This window comes from Coregonus lavaretus (genome assembly GCF_964263955.1).
Source record: "Coregonus lavaretus genome assembly, contig: HAP1_SCAFFOLD_336, whole genome shotgun sequence".
In the NCBI taxonomy this organism is placed as follows: Eukaryota; Metazoa; Chordata; class Actinopteri; order Salmoniformes; family Salmonidae; genus Coregonus; species Coregonus lavaretus.
The window spans coordinates 294,614-309,628 of record NW_028162029.1 but is presented as its reverse complement, the minus strand read 5'-3'; the positions used below and the strand labels follow the sequence as shown (position 1 = coordinate 309,628).

Sequence of the window (15,015 nt, the reverse complement as noted above, 5' to 3'; positions counted from 1 at the left end):
GAGACGGGTCAGACCAAGGTGCAGCGTGGTATACGAACATGTTTATTAAACTCAATAAACAACGTAACGTGATGTCCTCAGGCTATACACATACAAACCTAAACACGGAACAAGATCCCACAACTAAGGTAGGCAAACAGGCTACTTAAGTATGATCCCCAATCAGAGACAACGAGCGACAGCTGTCTCTGATTGGGAATCACACCCGGCCAAACATAGAAATACAATACATAGAACATAAACATAGAATTTCTAGCATAGATTTTCAGTTTGCAAACAATGTAAAAAAAATAATAATAAAAAAAATTAAGTTAATAAAGCCGCATACAAACGTGTTCTCTTTCTTGAGTAAGGCAGCGCCTAAATGCAGGTGTTTCAGCCTCGCTCAGTGCTTTCTGGGGTGGTGGGGGAGCCAGCGGAATATACAGAGCGTACGCTTTGGTAATGTTCTCTAGTTGCGCCGTGATTGGTTCAGTGTTCTGTCACTCACTATATCACCACAGAATTTGTTTTTATTGTTAATTTAACTAGGCAAGTCAGTTAAGAACAAATTCTTATTTACAATGACGGCCTACACCGGCCAAACCAGGACGACGCTGGGCCAATTGTGCGCCGCCCTATGGGACTCCCAATCACAGCCGGATTATGATACAGCATGGAATCGAACCAGCGGGTCTGTAGTGACGCCTCTAGCACTGAGATGCAGTGCCTTAAACCGCTGTACCAATCGGGAGAATGTACAGGGAGAGTTAGGCAGTTCAAGCCCCCTTGGGTTCTGCCATAGAGTTACATTAGAAGAGCCCATCCAAGAAGGCTCAAGGTCATTGGCCACAGATAAAATGACGTCAAATCACGTTATATCTACCGTAGCTTTGATTGGACTGATCATGTTACTTTCAAAATCTTAGCTAACAAGCTAAACAAGCAGTCATCATCATGAATAACTTTGACAATCTACTGGCAAATCCTTTTCAATCCTTGTCAGATGAAGATAAACTATAGTTAAAGGTATTGGTGTTCATCACCATTGGACATAAACATTACACAACAAGTAGGAAATCACAAATTCAACAATGAGCGGTTTGGAAGGAATCAGTGGCTAACTGCAAGCGTTGCAAATCAATCGCTATTTTGTTTGCACCAAGTCTGGGTTTAAGGATTTAAAACATCTGTCTGAAATGGTCTCTAGCAGTACAGAGAATCCTATTTCTCACAGATCCATCTGTATTGATAGGAACAGTCATAGTCCAACCATTCTCCTGAGTCTGATGACCGGGAGTAGAAATACGCACAGTTCTCGTACACACCACCATTAGTATCTCCACTGTACCAGTACCTGTAGAGGAAACAACACATAGAATCAGGCTGTCCACTGTTCCAATACCTGTAGAGGAAACAACACATAGAATCAGGCTGTCCACTGTTCCAATACCTGTAGAGGAAACAACACATAGAATCAGGCTGTCCACTGTTCCAGTACCTGTAGAAGAAACAACACATAGAATCAGGCTGTCCACTGTTCCAATACCTGTAGAGGAAACAACACATAGAATCAGGCTGTCCACTGTTCCAATACCTGTAGAGGAAACAACACATAGAATCAGGCTGTCCACTGTTCCAATACCTGTAGAGGAAACAACACATAGAATCAGGCTGTCCACTGTTCCAATACCTGTAGAGGAAACAACACATAGAATCAGGCTGTCCACTGTTCCAATACCTGTAGAAGAAACAACACATAGAATCAGGCTGTCCACTGTTCCAGTACCTGTAGAAGAAACAACACATAGAATCAGGCTGTCCACTGTCCCAATACCTGTAGAGGAAACAACACATAGAATCAGGCTGTCCACTGTTCCAATACCTGTAGAAGAAACAACACATAGAATCAGGCTGTCCACTGTTCCAATACCTGTAGAAGAAACAACACATAGAATCAGGCTGTCCAAAGTTCCAATACCTGTAGAAGAAACAACAAATAGAATCAGGCTGTCCACTGTTCCAATACCTGTAGAGGAAACAACACATAGAATCAGGCTGTCCACTGTTCCAGTACCTGTAGAAGAAACAACACATAGAATCAGGCTGTCCACTGTTCCAATACCTGTAGAGGAAACAACACATAGAATCAGGCTGTCCACTGTTCCAATACCTGTAGAAGAAACAACACATAGAATCAGGCTGTCCACTGTTCCAATACCTGTAGAGGAAACAACACATAGAATCAGGCTGTCCACTGTTCCAATACCTGTAGAAGAAACAACACATAGAATCAGGCTGTCCACTGTTCCAGTACCTGTAGCAGAAACAACACATATAATCAGGCTGTCCACTGTTCCAATACCTGTAGAGGAAACAACACATAGAATCAGGCTGTCCACTGTTCCAATACCTGTAGAAGAAACAACACATAGAATCAGGCTGTCCACTGTTCCAATACCTGTAGAAGAAACAACACATAGAATCAGGCTCTCCACTGTTCCAATACCTGTAGAAGAAACAACACATGGAATCAGGCTGTCCACTGTTCCAATGCCTGTAGAAGAAACAACACATGGAATCAGGCTGTCCACTGTTCCAATACCTGTAGAAGAAACAACACATATAATCAGGCTGTCCACTGTTCCAATACCTGTAGAAGAAACAACACATAGAATCAGGCTGTCCACTGTTCCAATACCTGTAGAAGAAACAACACATAGAATCAGGCGGTCCACTGTTCCAATACCTGTAGAAGAAACAACACATAGAATCAGGCTGTCCACTGTTCCAATACCTGTAGAAGAAACAACACATAGAATCAGGCTGTCCACTGTACCAGTACCTGTAGAAGAAACAACACATAGAATCAGGCTGTCCACTGTTCCAATACCTGTAATAGAAACAACACATAGAATCAGGCTGTCCACTGTTCCAATACCTTTAGAAGAAACAACACATAGAATCAGGCTGTCCACTGTTCCAATACCTGTAGAAGAAACAACACATAGAATCAGGCTGTCCACTGTTCCAGTACCTGTAGAGGAAACAACACATAGAATCAGGCTGTCCACTGTTCCAGTACCTGTAGAAGAAACAACAAATAGAATCAGGCTGTCCACTGTTCCAATACCTGTAATAGAAACAACACATAGAATCAGGCTGTCCACTCTCAGAGCCTACTACTCCAGACAGTGATTTCATGGTAACACAGAACTCATTAAATGTCTTACCTTGTGGTCAGTGGTGTGTCGTCCACCCATTTCCAGGTCCCCTCAGTAACAGAGTCAGTCAGACCAATCCAGACATAGTCCTTTACTCCACATAACCAATTGACAAATGTCTGTAGTTGTGGGAGAGAGACAACATTATTAATACTTAGCCATTACCTCTCTCTCTCTCTCTCTCTCTCTGTATCGCTCTCTTCCACACACACACACACACACACACACACACACACACACACACACACACACACACACACACACACACACACACACACACCTGTTTGTCTTGGCTGTTGATGATCACCAGGTCTGCTCCTCTATCTCTGCAGTCCTGTCTGCTCTTCTCCCAGGTGTTCTTCTTAGTAGAGATGTAGTAACAACGGCTACCAAGCTTCTTCCATCCTTGAGGACACTCTTTAAGATGAAAATGTCTCGCTTTAGTCACTTTAATATCACATTGTATTAAGTCTCAATCAAACACTCAAGGAAGACAGGGCACTAACTAATGGTCGGTTTGGAAGTCATAGATTTTTCCTTTAATGTAAGTTGAATTGCCTGTTTATAAGTGGCATGTGAACTGATACAGAGACTGTCAAACAGAACAGTCATTAGACAATTTTACTCACCTTTCTCAACCAAAGATTGTTTCAGACGTTCTGTCTCTTTCTGTAGCTGGTCTCTCTCTTTGGTCAGGGTGTTGTAGCTGGTCTGTAACTGGTCTCTCTCTTTGGTCAGGGTGTTGTAGCTGGTCTGTAGCTGGTCTCTCTCTGTAGTCAGGGTGTTGTTGCTGGTCTGTAGCTGGTCTCTCTCTTCAGTCAGGTTGTTGCCGCTGGTCTGTAACTGGTCTCTCTCTTTGGTCAGGGTGTTGGATCTGGTTAATTGGTTTCGCTCTGTGAAATAATACCATCAACGACCAAGGTAACAGTGGAAAAGTTAATCTATCATTACCAGGGTTGGGTTCAATTGCATTTCAATTCCAGTCTATTCAGGAAGTACACTGGATTTCCAAGTCCAATTCTCTTCAATATTTTTCAATGAGGACAATGTGGAATTGGAATTGGAATTTGGTGTACTTTCTGAATTGAATTGAATGGAGTTTAAATGGAATTGATCCCTGATCATTACACCACTGATGATTAAGAGAAAGTTTGATTGAGAACATATCAAACTCACGGTAGAGCAACAGGCCTATGATCCCAGCCAATAGGAGAACACACAGCAGACCCAGACTCACTGCAGCAGCTCCAGAGGATCTCTTCCACCACTGATAAAACACTGAAGCACAAATTATTACCATAACAACTTGCTCTTTATCAGCGTTGTATTTGAGTCGACTTTTGTGTCCATTTGCTCTTTGTAAACAACAGGTGTAGGCTAATAGTGAAATGCTGACTTACGGGTCCTTCTCCAACAATGCAGAGTTAAAGATACAACATTTAAAATAGTGATACAAGGAACAGAGAAGATGTCACGGTTTCGGCCGAGGCTGCTCCTTCTCCTTGTTCGGTTAGGCTTCGGCGGTCGTCGTCTCCGGAGTACTAGCTGCCACCGTTCTATGTTTCTATGTTTGATTGGTTTTGTCTGTTTTGTTACACCTGTTCCTTGTTAGTGTTCATAATGCGTCCTATTTAGTTCTCTTGAGTTTGTTCAGGTGTTGTGTGTAATTGTTCGATGTCACGTGTTGTGTTAGTTCGTTGTTCTGTTCTCTCTGTATATTTTTGTTAGAGAGAGTCCCGCACTTTGTGCGCCTTTATTTTGTACTTTACCATTGTGCGTAAAGTTTGCCTGTTGCCTGTTGCCGTGGTTGACTTGTTCTTTGGACTTCACTAAAGACGTCTGTTCGAAACCTCTGTGTGTCCTGCGTGTGATTCTACGCTACCTCTACACTCAACCCTGACAGAAGAATAACAAGTCATAATAAGTCTAGTAGTGCAGTAGTGTAGTATTGTATATTACAGTGCATTCGGAAAGCATTCAAACCCCTTGACTTTTCCCACATTTTCTTATGTTACAGCCTTATTCTAAAATGTATTTTTTTTTAAATTAAAAATCATCAATCTACACACAATACCCTGTAATGATAAAGCAAAAACCTTTTTTTACAAATGTTTGCAAATTCATAATTTATAAAAATATGAAATATTACATTTACATAAGTATTCATACCCTATACTCAGTACTTTGTTGAAGCACTTTTGGCAGCGATTACAGCCTTCGAGTCTTCTTGGGTATGACGCTACAAGCTTGGCACACCTGTATTTGGGGAGTTTCTCCCAGTTCTCTCTGCAGATCCTCTCAAGCTCTGTCAGGTTGGATGGGGAGCGTCACTGCACAGCTATTTTCAGATCTCTCCAGAGATATTCGATCAGGTTCAAGTCCGGGCTCTGGCTGGGCCACTCAAGGACATTCAAGACTTGTCCAGAAGACACTCATATGTTGTCTTGGCTGTGTGCTTAGGGTCGTTGTCCTGTTGGAAGGTGAACCTTCGCCCCAGTCTGAGGTCCTGAGCGCTCTGCAGCAGGTTTTCATCAGGGATCTCTCTGTACTTTGCTCCTTTCATCTTTCCCTCGATCCTGACTAGTCTCCCAGTCCCTGCCACTGAACCCCCCCCATGTATTTATCCCCTTATTTTAGGCACTAAACTATCTCCATATATACTTCCATAAATGTTTTAAACTGGTTCCGGGGACCTTCAGAGTCTTGTGAGGCTTGTGGACATCCTAAATGGAGAACCCCATCACATTTGTGAGTCTCATCTTTCAATAGAGTGGTTTTAATAGTTTGTAGGCCAAACCGTTCGGACGCTACATACGATTTTGTGAGAGGACCGATTTTCAGGATGTCTCATGGTCTGACAAACACCGCTTTAGCTCTGCCACCTTCAACTGCAGATGCGGAAGGGCGATATCGGTGGATGTAGTGGATTGAGACGCAGCCCATGCTAAAAAACATATCTCTTTCTTAAACTAACGGATTTTGATGGGGATTTTTGTACTATGTTAATTAGATTTCCGTTGGGGCGCGACCATTGTAAGCTAAGGGTTAACATGATTTTTGAATGACTACCTCATCTCTGTACCCCACACATACAATTATCTGTAAGGTCCCTCAGTCAAGCAGTGAATTTCAAACACATTTTCGATCACAAAGACCTGGGTGGTTTTCCAATGCCTCGCAAAGAAGGGCACCTTTTGGTAGATGGGTACAAAAAAAAGCAACCAGTCTCTACAAAGCTACAGGCCTCCTTTCAAACTAAGTTGCTAGAAAGGAAGGAAACAGCTCCGGGATTTCACCATGAGGCCAATGATGACTTTAAAACAGTTACAGTGTTTAATGGCTGTGATAGGGGAGAACTGAGGATGGATCAACATTGTAGTTACTCCACAATACTAACCTAAATGACAGAGTGAAAAGGAAGCTTGTACAGAATAAAAATATTCCAAAACATGTTTGCAACAAGGCACTAAAGTAATACAGCAAATAATGTTGCAAAGCAATTCACTTTTTGTCCTGAATAAAAAGTGTTATGTTTGGGGAAAATACAATACAACACATTACTGAGTCCCACTCTCCATATTTTCAATCATAGCGGTGGCTGCGTCATGTTATGGATATGCTTGTAATCGTAAAATCCTAGAGGAAAATCTGGTTCAGTCTGCTTTCCACCAGACACTGGGAGATGAGTTTGCAGTTACAGTTTTGACTTTAATCTGTTTGAAAATCTCTGGCAAGACTTGGAAAGGGTTGTCTAGGAATGATCAACAAACAATTTGACAGAGCTTATTGAATTTTGAAAATAATAATGTGCAAATATTGAACAGTCCAGGTGTACAAAGCTCTTAGAGTCTCACCCAGAAACTCACAGCTGTAATCGCTGCCATTGACACAGGGGTGTGAATATTGATGTAAATGAAATATTTCTGTATTCATGTGTGTGTGGGCATATGTCGTGTGTGTGCGTGTGTGTGTATGTGTGTGTGTGTGTGTGTGTGTGTGTGTGTGTGTGTGTGTGTGTGTGTGTGTGTGTGTGGGCATATGTCGTGTGTGTGCGTGTGTGTGTGTGTGTATGTGTGTGTGTGTGTGTGTGTGTGTGTGTGTGTGTGTGAGTGTGTGTGTGTGTGTGTGTGTGTGTGTGTGTGTGTGTATGTGTGTGTGTGTTGGGGTATACGTATGTGTCAGTATCAAGCACTATACCAGGATAAACTGTTACCTGATGGTTGATCAACAACTCCATCCTTCCTGCAGGGCTTGATGGGTGTTTCGTTGGTGTATATACAAACAGCAATATCCATGGTCTTTATTTCATTAGGTTTTTTGTAACTTCTTCTCTTGTAACTTCTACTGTTGTAACGTCTACTGTTGTAACTTCTACGGTTGTAACTTCTACGGTTGTAACTTCTACGGTTGTAACTTCTACGGTTGTAACTTCTACGGTTGTAACTTCTACTGTTGTAACGTCTGCTGTTATCTCAGTTGTAGGTTTGTGTCTCCTCACTTCACCGCTGGAGCCTCTGTGTGACTCAGCCTAATGTAAGAGACAGTTTTAACTGTCAACCTCATTAAAGGGGAAACTGTCTAACCAATAGTATGACACTAACCACCACCACGTGACTCCAACCTTATTTTCTTTGTTTTCCACAGTGTAGATTAGTTTTACCATGAGATTAAAGCGTTGAAGTGAAAATGTGACCCGTTTCAGGAAGCTAAGCGTATGTCGCACATCACCTCTTCACATGAGAGGCATTTGAACGTAATAGTTTTTTATTTTATCAAAGTTTTTTTGTTGTTGCAGAAATTGAACTTCAACAAACGTAATAACAAACTTATAAAAACTGTAAATACGATTAGGCTCTATGATATAGATATATCTATTATACATGTATGTATGAAAATGTATGCACTCACTAACTGTAAGCCGCTCTGGATAAGAGCGTCTGCTAAATGACTAAAATGTAAATGTAAATAATATATACTGCTCTATGCCGAAGGTATAACGTGGTCCCGGTTCCAGGGAGATCACCGGATAGAAGATCCAACATGGCTGCCAACGCAATGCCGTATATGGCCATGTGTGTGTGACGTCAGTAGCTCTACTCTCATTGGTCCAAACAATTTGTTTACTTTTTTTTTGTTGCATTTAGCTTGCAACACAGCCGTCAAGACGTCATGGATTAGATCAATAGATCATCAGAAATGAATAGATAGATAGATAGATAGATAGATAGATAGATAGATAGATAGATAGATAGATAGATAGATAGATAGATAGATAGATAGATAGATAGATAGATAGATAGATAGATAGATAGATAGATAGATAGATAGATAGATAGATAGATAGATAGATAGATAGATAGATAGATAGATAGATAGATAGATAGATAGATAGATAGATAGATAGATAGATAGATAGATAGATAGATAGATAGATAGATAGATAGATAGATAGATAGATAGATAGATAGATAGATAGATAGATGATAGATAGATAGATAGATAGGATAGTTAGTTTGAACAAATATTTCAAGTAAAAAAAAAAATTTGAATGTGATGCAGCTGGCAATTGTTTAGATAACGCTAGACTAGCTAGCTACAAATAGCTAGCGTTAGCTACAAATAGCTAGCTAGATGGGTGATGCATATTTAAGGTGTTAAACAGAGCAAATAGTGTTAGAAAGTGTTGTATTATATTTACCTGCATGTATACCTAACTACCTGCATGTATACCTAACTACCTGCATGTATACCTAACTACCTGCATGTATACCTAACTACCTGCATGTATACCTAACTACCTGCATGTATACCTAACTACCTGCATGTATCTACAGTGCATTTCGGAAAGTATTCAGACCCCCTTGACTTTTTCCACATTTTGTTAAGTTACAGCCTTATTCTAAAATTGATTAAATAAATAAAAATCCTCATCAATCTACACACAATGCCCCATAATGCATGGAGAGGCTTGGAGAGGAGGGGCGTGGAGAGGAGGGGCGTGGAGAGGAGGGGCGTGGAGAGGAGGGGCTTGGAGAGGAGGGGCGTGGAGAGGAGGGGTGTGGAGAGGAGGGGCGGTGGAGAGGAGGGGCGTGGAGAGGAGGGGCGTGGAGAGGAGGGTGGGTGGAGAGGAGGTGCTTGGAGAGGAGAACCGGTGGAGAGGTGGTGCTTGAAGAGGAGAACCTTGGAGAGGAGGGGCGTGGAGAGGAGGGCCGGTGGAGAGGAGGGGCTGTGGAGGGGAGGGGCTGTGGAGAGGAAGGGCTGTGGAGAAGAGGACCGGTGGAGAGTAGGGGCGTGGAGAGGAGGGGCGTGGAGAGGAGGGGCGTGGAGAGGAGGGGCGTGGAGAGGAGGGCTGGTGGAGAGGAGGGGCTTGGAGATGAGAGCCGGTGGAGAGGAGGGGCCTGGAGGAGGGGCTGTGGAGAGGAGGGGCTGTGGAGAGGAGGGGCTGTGGAGGGGAGGGGCTGTGGAGAGGAGGGGCTGTGGAGAGGAAGGCCGGTGGAGAGGAGGGGCGTGGAGAGGAGGAGCTTGGAGAGGAGGGGCGTGGAGAGGAGGGGCGTGGAGAGGAGGGGCGTGGAGAGGAGGGCCGGTGGAGAGGAGGGGCGTGGAGAGGAGGGCTGGTGGAGAGGAGGGGCTTGGAGAGGAGGGGTGTGGAGAGGAGGGGCGTGGAGAGGAGGGGCGTGGAGAGGAGGAGCGTGGAGAGGAGGGCCGGTGGAGAGGAGGGGCGTGGAGAGAAAGAGGTACGTTAAGTACCATGTCACCAATCTGAAATGGTGGCAGCATATCACACTATGCTGTGAGATATCCACCATTCAAAGCACATTGCACAACATGGCCTGGTAGTAGCCTTCACACTGGGAGATTTCATAAGCCGATTGTTTACACTGTGTTAGCTGTAAAAACATTAGGAGAGGATACAGTCCATTCTCCTAACGTTGTTGACCCTGTCATACTATGATAGCAAAGGAGCCTTGTCCGCTGCATATGGCGTGTGAATGACAATCTAGGAATGTTAGCGGGATGCTCTGGCTTGTTTCATGGCTATATGTATTAGACATGACTAGGGCTTTGTCAATGTTTTTAATTAAATATTACAAGTTCAAATAATTTAATTCATTCACATGGCAGAATACAATTGAATTGCATGATAAATTTACAAATCTAACATAAATGCAACATACATTTAGGGAACTATTGTTGTGGATGTTGTTATGAGTTGCCGTTCAATAATGGAGTCATGTAGGGGATGGATGGTGTTCAGTTGGGGGTGAAGACTACTGGGAGTTCTGGTAACCTTTATTGTTGAGTGGTAAAAGACTTTGAGATTTTGATTGTATGATTGAGACTGAGTTTAAGCTACACGTTATGAACGGACAAACTTTGCGCGACTGATGTCACTTGAGTTGATTTGAACTCATTTACCGGGCTGGACGGGACTTTTCTCGAGGAACCAGAGATCATTGTGTTGTGACGTTATTATGTGTGTGATCATTTATTTTACAACCGACGCAAAAGAACACAGTGGTTTTGAAGTTATTTGCAATGTTTTAAGGGTTAATGAAAAGTGTATTTCCATACTGACTTTTACGTGAGTCCTTTGTATTGGTGTAGACTTGACGGACCAGACGGGACTCACTCCCTCACAAACAAAAAAGGAGAAATCAATATTTTCTCTGGTAGGCACAACCTACCTGGCATCCATAACAAACAATAACTTTGAAGTCAAAACCGTTACAGCGAAACTGTCAGCCACCTTATCTCCAGAATTCCAGAATTGTTCCAGAGTTCTACAGCTGTAATGCCCTGTAGAACCAATCAGACTGTGTTCATGATGATTCTTATTCTACTGGATGTTTCTTAATTATATTTACTTCTGTCTACAAGAAACCCGAGTTCCGGACAGATAAAATGAGATCCAGAAACAGCGGAGGTTCCATTTGTCACGCTGGCAGTCTATTGGTCAATGTCATTATGACCATTACAATTCCACAGTAGCCTGGCAAGTACAATTTAATGTGTTATTTGACAGATATAGTGACAATATAGGCTAAAATCTAATTTGACTTAATCTAACTAAGAACGTTGTCAAATAGAACATATTAGATCACATTGATAAAAAGTACAGGATATCTTGTGGTTCACTAAGCAGTGTCATGTATGTTAGACGACTGCCTCCTCGTTCCACAAACCCTCTTCTGCTAAATGATTTTCCCCATAAACCATCTATCCGGGTGCAGAATGCCTGCAATCTTTTCTGGACTACATGCGAGAGGAAGAGCGACCTGATAACGGTGTTCCAGAAAAGACAGGGGTATGATTTCCTCATCTCTATAAGGTTTATCAAAACCCCCCCGGGGCCACAAAAAAATAACTGGAGCTGGAGTTTATTTATGAACCTTTATTTTGACAGGGAAGACATATTGAAACCTAGGTCTCTTTTCCAAATGTGCCCTGTATAATTACATTTACATTTTACATTTTAGTCATTTAGCAGACGCTCTTATCCAGAGCGACTTACAGGAGCAATTAGGGTCAAGTGCCTTGCTCAAGGGCACATAATACAATATAAAACACACATTAAACATATATACAGCTCCCTCCACTAATATTGGCACCCTTTGGTAAATATGAGCAAAACGGGGTGTGAACAAAAAACGTCTTTATTGTTTATCCTCCTGGTCTTTCGTTCTAAATATTCACCAAAAAAAACGAACCTTTAATTCAAGTAAAATTGAAAGAAAATGTTTATTCTTATCATAAAACAAATAATTTTTCTCAAATAAATGTGTGCCACAATTATCGGCACCCCTTCATTCAATACTTTGTGCAACCTCCCTTTGCCAAGATAACAGCTCTGAGTCTTCTCCTATTAATGCGCAGTGAGGTTAGAGAACACATGGCAAGGGATCTGAGACCGTTCCTCCGTACAGAATCTCTCCAGATCCTTCAGATTCCGAGGTCCACGCTGACGGACTCTCCTCTTCAGCTCATCCCACAAGTTTTCTATAGGGTTTAGGTCAGGGGGACTGGGAGGGCCATGGCAAAACCCTTGATTCTGTGGTCAGTGAACCATGTTTTTGTGTTGATTTCGAGGTGTGCTTTTGGATCATTGTCCTGGTGGAAGATCCAACCACGGCCCAGTTTAAGGTTCCTAGCAGAAGCAGTCAGGTTTCTATGTAATATCTGCTGGTACTTGATGGAGTCCATGATACCATATATCCTAACAAGTTGTCCAGGGCCTTTGGAAGAAAAACAGCCCCACAACATCAAAGATCCACCACCGTACTTCACAGTGGGGATGAGGTACTTTTCAGCATGTCTGTCTTTCTGTCTACGCCAAACCCACCTCTGGTGTTTGTTTCCAAAAAGCTCTATTTTGGTCTCGTCTGACCATAGAACCCGGTCCCATTGAAAGTTCCAGTAACGTTTTGACAAACTGTAGGCGCTTGAGTTTATTGTTTGATGACAGCAAAGGCTTTTTTGTGGCAACCCTCCCAAACAACTTGTGGTTATGTAGGTGGCGTCTGATCGTAGTTTTGGAAACTCTCTGACCCCAAGACCCAACTAACGACTGCAATTCTCCAGCTGTGATCCTTGGAGATTTTTTTGGCGACTCAACCCATCCTCCTCACTGTGCGTGGGGTCAATATAGACACACGTCCTCTTCCAGGCTGATTTTTAACATCTCCAGCTGCTTTAAACTTCTTAATTATTTTTATTATTATTATTATTTATTTTTATTTTATTTTTTTCTTGGGGGGATGGATCAGCTTAATATTGCAGATAGATTGTATCTTCTATCAATGTAATTGTCTGCATCACTTCCAAATCCCCCATGTTTTTTATATATATACTCCCCTTTATTACTTTTCAACCCCGTCATCCTTTCCCTACTTGGAGTAAATTAGTGAACAACAATGCCCAGGCCTCTACTTCCAGTCTATACTTACTATCTACACCTTATGGACAAAGTTAATTTTACAATAATTCTATTATATATATATATATATATACACACATTTTTTTTTTGCTCCTGAACTTCTTCTACTCTCAACCTCTCCGATCATTTTCATGATATCCATCTGGTTTGCTTCTATATGCCATATCTTTCTAACTGTGCTGATTGTTAACATCTCCAGCTGCTTTAAACTTCTTAATTATTGCCCTGATAGTGGAAATGGGCATTTTCAACCGTTGAGCTATTTTTTTTAAGCCATTTCCAGATTTGTGACCACCTCCAGCGCACCAGCACCTCATCATCTCATCACCACCCCTATATAGCCCTGAGCACTTCACCATCTCATCACCACCCTATATAGCCCTGGGCACCTCATCATCTCATCACCACCCCTATATAGCCCTGGGCACCTCATCATCTCATCACCACCCCTATATAGCCCTGGGCACCTCATCATCTCATCACCACCCCTATATAGCCCTGGGCAACTCATCATCTCATCACCACCCCTATATAGCCCTGGGCACCTCATCACCTCATCACCACCCCTATATAGCCCTGGGCACCTCATCATCTCATCACCACCCCTATATAGCCCTGGGCACCTCATCACCTCATCACCACCCCTATATAGCCCTGGGCACCTCATCATCTCATCACCACCCTTATATAGCCCTGGGCTGTTCATCTCATCACCACCCCTATATAGCCCTGGGCACCTCATCACCTCATCACCACCCCTATATAGCCCCTGGGCACCTCATCACCTCATCACCACCCCTATATAGCCCTGGGCACCTCATCACCTCATCACCACCCCTATATAGCCCTGGGCACCTCATCACCTCATCACCACCCCTATATAGCCCCTGGGCACCTCATCACCTCATCACCACCCCTATATAGCCCTGGGCACCTCATCACCTCATCACCACCCCTATATAGCCCTGGGCACCTCATCACCTCATCACCACCCCTATATAGCCCCTGGGCACCTCATCACCTCATCACCACCCCTATATAGCCTTGGGCACCTCATCATCTCATCACCACCCCTATATAGCCCTGGGCACCTCATCATCTCATCACCACCCCTATATAGCCCTGGCCTGTTCAGTATCCCATCACCACCCCTATATAGCCCTGGGCACCTCATCATCTCCTCACCACCCCTATATAGCCCTTGGGCACCTCATCATCTCATCACCACCCCTATATAGCCCTGGGCACCTCATCATCTCCTCACCACCCCTATATAGCCCCTGGACACCTCATCATCTCATCACCACCCCTATATAGCCCTGGGCACCTCATCATCTCCTCACCACCCCTATATAGCCCTGGGCACCTCATCACCTCATCACCACCCCTATATAGCCCTGGGCACCTCATCATCTCCTCACCACCCCTATATAGCCCTGGGCACCTCATCATCTCATCACCACCCCTATATAGCCCTGAGCACCTCATCATCTCATCACCACCCCTATATAGCCCTGAGCACCTCATCATCTCATCACCACCCCTATATAGCCCTGGGCACCTCATCATCTCATCACCACCCCTATATAGCCCTGGGCTGTTCAGTCATTGTTGTGTGTAATTGTTTAGCGCCGTGTCGTTTACTCACACTGTGTTATTCTCAGTGTTTAGTAAACCTTTACCTTGTTGATTCCTGTAGCTGTGTCCTGCCTCTTCCTATCCTCAGTACTCGTAACAATCCTCCACATATAGATGATGTAAAAACAAATGAAACAGATTGACCAATGGTGTTTATATAACTAGTGAAGAGAACAGGTTGCAAAATCGACCCCTGTGGTGCACCTTTATGTACTTCAAGAAAGTCAGACTTCAACCCCA

The 15,015-nt window shown here is 43.2% G+C and overlaps 1 protein-coding gene across 1 annotated transcript; it reads right to left on the bottom strand.

Annotated features, from left to right (window-relative positions):
• Positions 1 to 1,203: 1,203 nt before the first annotated feature.
• Positions 1,204 to 4,503, bottom strand: LOC311119735 (uncharacterized protein; the record flags this gene model as incomplete). Its single annotated transcript, XM_084194397.1, has 6 exons — positions 1,204 to 1,336; positions 2,441 to 2,488; positions 3,213 to 3,322; positions 3,484 to 3,620; positions 3,833 to 4,096; positions 4,380 to 4,503. The coding sequence occupies 6 exons, from the start codon at positions 4,501 to 4,503 to the stop codon at positions 1,204 to 1,206; spliced, it is 816 nt and encodes a 271-aa protein (XP_084050523.1).
• Between the last annotated feature and the right edge of the window lie 10,512 nt (positions 4,504 to 15,015).